The sequence below is a fragment of the Brassica napus genome, chromosome C4 (assembly GCF_020379485.1).
Source record: "Brassica napus cultivar Da-Ae chromosome C4, Da-Ae, whole genome shotgun sequence".
Taxonomy (NCBI): domain Eukaryota; kingdom Viridiplantae; phylum Streptophyta; class Magnoliopsida; order Brassicales; family Brassicaceae; genus Brassica; species Brassica napus.
In genome coordinates, this window is record NC_063447.1 from 12,187,723 (window position 1) to 12,193,213 (window position 5,491).

General features: G+C 37.6%; 1 protein-coding gene across 1 annotated transcript; it reads right to left on the reverse strand.

Annotated features, from left to right (window-relative positions):
- Positions 1–578: 578 nt before the first annotated feature.
- Positions 579–3,610, reverse strand: LOC106395064 (receptor like protein 27-like). The gene has a single exon (XM_022701132.2). It carries the CDS (start codon positions 3,379–3,381, stop codon positions 1,642–1,644), a length of 1,740 nt encoding a protein of 579 aa, XP_022556853.2. The 5' UTR covers positions 3,382–3,610; the 3' UTR covers positions 579–1,641.
- Positions 3,611–5,491: the final 1,881 nt, after the last annotated feature.

Consider the following 5,491-nt stretch of genomic DNA (forward strand, 5'->3'; position numbering starts at 1 on the left):
CCTATATACATTAAATCCAATATCATGCATAATCTCAAAATCTAAAATCCTAAACTTCATATTTGATAGTTCTAAAATTTTAATACTAAAACATACACGTTAAAACCAAAAGAAATTTATTATATGTAACTTCCAAACATACAAACTTTAATTCCTCAATTAAACTTTATACCCTAATTCCTAACATCAAACATATATAAACCATACATCCACTAGATATAATTTTCAAATCTAAATTTTTAAAATTGTAAAAATTCTAAATCTTTTTTTGTCAACATTAAGAAATTTAAATCTAATCTTTAAATTTAGGAATTTTAAAAAGAAATCTAAAATAAATGTAGAAACAGTTTTAATTGTCTTTTTAATGGTCTTTGATTGATTCTAATCCAATGGCTAAAATTAATATTTTATCTATTTTTAACCTTTTTTCTTATTGGTTAATTTTTTTGACAAGGATCACACTTTTTAGCCTTTGATTCTTTTTGATCTGAAAGGCCTAAATCATTCTCCCTCTTTCTTTACTCCCAATAGATCTGAGATCTACTATTCTTCTATCCTTTTTTTCTACGTTCTCATTCTCTTTTTTTTTCTTCTTCTTCTTCTTCTTCTACGATTTTTAATTTGTCTCTATACATTCACTGAAACAACAAAGTAGATCTGATTTTTATTTGAGTTTGGGTCCAAGAAGTGAAGAAAAATATTGGAGAGGAGGATCGACGCCTATATTCAATAGCCATGGAAACTCTATACGCTTCCTCTCAAGCTCCGTGGAGAAGAAGACCAGGAAGACGGCGAGCAAGCTCCGTGGAGAAGAAGACCACGAAGACGGCGAGCGACTATGAAGGTGGCTGGATGCAACGACGAGTACGCCTCATCTCTGAAGCTTGACTCTCAAATCCCAAAGCGAAGAAGAAGAATCAAGGCGGATGTAAAGAGCATAGAAGAGACAACGACGAAGGTGGTGGTGGGGCTGGTGAGGACTGGAAGATGAAGAAGACCACGTAGGTGGTGCCATGGTGGTGTGCGGCGGCGTACAAGATGAAGAAGGCGACATATGGTAGTTAATTAGGAATTAGGTTTAAGCTTGGTTTAGAGTTTTGGTTTATTTGGTTTGGTTTTAGTACTTTTTTATCTAATTAGATTTTTTTTTTTATTTTTGTAAAACAATTAACTGTAAATAAATTTAAATAATAAAAAAATCTTAAATATATAAATCAATTTTAATTTTTAATTTTGTTTTTATTTTAAAATAATTAAAATAAAAATAATTATAAAATTACCAAATTTAATGTTAATAATAGCAAAAACAATATGCTATTAAAGAATATTTAAGTGCATACCAAAAAACGCTATAATATATAACAATAAGGTAGCACTTCAAAAAACCGCTATCTAATGTGTCTGACCTACTATCACGGATGATGACACAGCGCTTCATAAACCGCTATCGTATTGTTAGATAGCGTTTTTCGTCCGCTATTAAAACGCATTTTTCTTGTAGTGATTGAAAAGGAAATAGCACAAAATATCATAAAATTATACAAAAACATAAGGAACTGATACGCTACCAGACCATCAAACTCTTGACAGACATTCGAAGATTAAGTGAAATCTGAAAGAATACTAATGGTTTATGCGCTTTCACTGGCACATTATCTTGATGAGCCACTCTGGCTTGTATGAACCAATGACTTGTGCTATTGCCAATCCAAGCAACACTCCAGGCCCAAACCCTATTGCCACACCCCTCCAGTTCAACACTTCTTCCTCCTCTTTTTCTTCTTCTTCTTCTTCCTTAGGTTGTTGTGTTGGTGGCCCGAAGCAACTTTCTTCGAGAGGCAAACCACAAAGTCCTGCATTCCCTTCAAAGGAGGATTTAGATTGCCCAGTGATTTGTGTTCCTTGTGGTATTTCACCTTTGAGTTGGTTATGAGACACATTTATGTGCGCCAAAAACGAGAGGCTCTTGAGTCCACTTGGAATAGTCCCGGAGAGTTGGTTTCTTGACAGGTCTAGTGACTCGAGCTCCATAACATTGGCCAATGCGAGAGGGATATGGCCTGTGAATGCATTGTTAGATAAGTTGAGCGCAATCAATGTCTTCAAGAGGCCAATAGATTCCGGGATTTGTCCTTCAATCTTGTTGCCAGAAAGATCAATAGCGCTGTAGAAAGTAAGGATGCCCATTTGCTCCATTGAAAGACCTTTGTATTGCAAGTCTATAAGATCATCATATGTAGAGGCACCAATATCTTCTGCCATATACATGGTCCCAGCTCTATTAATCTTGAGTGATGGTGATTTCCAGTTCACAAAGTAGCTTGGTGGCAAGCTTCCAGTAAAGTTGTTATCAGATATTTCAAATATGTGGAGCGCGGGAAACGCTAGAGGACCATGATCAGGAGAAGATATTGGACCGTAGAATTTATTTGAACGAAGCTTGAAGACTTGCAAGTCAGGCAAATCCTTGAGCCAGAAAGGAAACTTATCTTCGATTCTGTTGTGGTCCACACTTAGAAACTTCAAAGAAGAGCAATTTAGAAAAGACCTTGGAAGCTTTCCGGTTAATCGATTCTCGCCAACATCAATTGTCCGCAGGGAGGTACCTACGTTGAACCTGTCTGGAAGACTTCCTTCCAAGTTATTCTTCCGGAGTTTCACAATCATGAAGTCATTCAGACATTGAGGAATCGGTCCGGTGAAGTTGTTGTAGGATAAATCAAGAACAGTAAGATAGGTTCGGTTGCAGAAAGAAAGAGGTATGTCTCCCGTGAAAGTATTGTTCCGTGCATAGAAGGTGTTGATGGAGAGTGGTGGGAGAGGAATTTCTCCTTCAAAATGGTTAAACCCCATATCTAACATCTGCACCGACGAATCCACTAAAACGTTTCTTGTCCCTTCGAAACCGTTGAAATAATTACTGCCAATAAGCACTATGCTTAGACGAGGAAGGCTCCACAACCACATAGGGACTTTTCCTTTGATTCTATTTGAAGATATACTTACAGTCCGCAAGTATTTTAGTTTCCTTAAAATATTTGGAAACTTGGTGACGTTGCAGTTCCTCATGATCAAGGTTTCCAAGTTCGGTGGGATGTCGGAATCAGCGCTTATGCTAGTAGCCAATAAACGATTACCAGAAAGAAAAAGTCTCAACAAAGATTTAAGAGAAGAGAGGATCCTTAAGTCAACTGGGTAGCTGGTATTTAGGAAAGAAAGGTCGAGATACTTGAGGTTGGTGAGCTTTGAAATAGGCTCTAGGATATTTTCTTCAAATTGGTTTTTCGCAAGGTACAGGTACTCCAGCCTAGAGGAGTTTGAAACTTCAATAGGACTGGTTAGATGGTTTTCATTCACATTAAGATAAGAAAGAGAAGGCATCGTGAAGAGAGAAGAAGGAATGTTTCCAGTGAAGAGATTATGAGATAAACTAAAAAGCGAGAGCTTGGTTAGATTAGTTACAAGTGGGAAACTACCAATGAGCTTATTTTTGGAAAGGTTTAAAATGGAAAGTTGGCTTAGATTACTAATAGAAGAAGGAACTTGGCCAAGTAAGCCGTTCGAGGAAAGAATCAACACCTGTAATTTGTTGAGATTGCCGAGCCTGGAAGGGAGTGTAGAGGAGATGAAAGCTCTGTTCGTTTCATAGTCGCCACTTCCAGCGGCAGCGACAAAAAAATCGCCTGTGACGGAGACAAAATAACAATTCCAGAGACGCAGAAAACCTAAATCAATCGCTGATGCATTGCCGGAGACGCACAGAATTAGACGCTGATTTATTCTGCGTTCCTTTCATTCGCTATTAGTTGCCGCAGCGACTGGAAAGTCAGTTGATCGTGCTCCACCGATGCTGTGGGTTGCTGTCATTACGGTTTAATTTTCTGACGCTACCGCTGGAGTCAGCGTTGAAGAAACGAACAGGGCTGAAGTTGTTGTTACTGAGATCAAGGTGACGGAGTTGATGGAACCCAAATAGGCTACTGTCGGGCTTCAGAGTTCCACTTAGACAGCCCGTGAGCTGTATCTTGGTGACTGCACCCGTGGAGTTGTCGCACCAAGCTCCATTATTAGAGTAGTCACTATGGTTGCACGAACGAGTATCAAACTCGTTTGTGAACTGCGTAAAGGCTTCAATCTGCCGAGGAAGACAAGCAACAAGTCCAATGACAACATCATCTAGATAATATAGACCATCTATTTTAGCTAAGCTTGCAGGGGAGACACAACAACATATATAGTAAGAGTAGCGAGAGAAAATGCAAACGCAAAAGCGATTTCGGCATGGTCATCATCTAAATCTTTTTTTGTAAGGATATTTTCTTTCTTTGTTTTTTTTTTCTTTTTGAACAATTGATATTTTCGTTCTTTGTTTGGTTAAGAAATGAGCGAGAAAATGGTATAAATAAAGATAAATGGTGATGAATAAGTGTATACGCGAGAAACTCTCTTTGTCAAACCATAAACGCGCATTGTAGGGGTTAAAATGGCTAAGGAGTAGCGTCTTGCCGGTCGAAGATGTTCTTGAATTTTCTTGCGCTATTAAATTTTCTTGCCGGCAGGAAGCTACCTACAATTAAATCGGTAACCAAATAAAATTCAACATATGAATATATATGGTTTTCAATGGTTTGGTGAAACTTTTATCTTGACTTTGAATTTTCCTGTATAATATTTAAGAGAACGTTGAATAACATCATAACTAACTCGCACCGTTATATACTCTCTTTCTTAATGAGTTCCCCTTTCAGTTCAAGGAAGGTAGACCACTGAAAGGGTTGAAGATAATGTTGCCCCGACCGTTCACGACTAATGGCCATCCACATTGAGAAGATTCGACCTCGAATCTTGTTGCTCTGAAGATAAACATGTTCAGCCATAAGTTTATCCTCTGCAGACCAAGTTCCATGCTTCTTCTCTTTTGTATGGAGAAGTTCTTCTAATATAGAATCATAAAAGTTTAGCGCTTTTATTTGTTCAGCAAAAGAATCTTCGTCTTGAACACATTGATAGACGTCACGTGATGGCATATCACACGAACGCCACAAAGAAACTTGTGGGACAACGTTTTCCTCGTGTTGAACATATTTTGCTGCTCCAAAACTTACATCTTCCTCTTCTTGATTGCCAAGAACGAAGACTTGATCTTCTTAGGAAATAACTTCAAAACCATCAAAAACGTGATCGGCATCATCATACACATCGAAGATAGGATCTCCAACGATTTCCCTGAATTCTTCACACAGATCTTTAGATGAAACAAATGGATATGTATCCATCAAATAATGAACTGAACATGTCTGGAAACATAATCAAACTTTGATTAAGAAATCAAAATGCCTGCTCTGATATCAAATGGTATAGCGGAAGCTATGGATAAACGCAAATAACCTATTGATTCTTAAGAAGTTCGTTCTTGAGATCGTTAAGCTCTATTGAGAACAAGGTAAAAGAGATAACTTTCTCTATATTTTTATTAAAAGTCAAATCTGAT

Bases quoted from the DNA above. Each gene is read 5' to 3' on its own strand.
- LOC106395064 (XM_022701132.2), bottom strand. From the start codon at position 3,381: ATGCCTTCTCTTTCTTATCTTAATGTGAATGAAAACCATCTAACCAGT.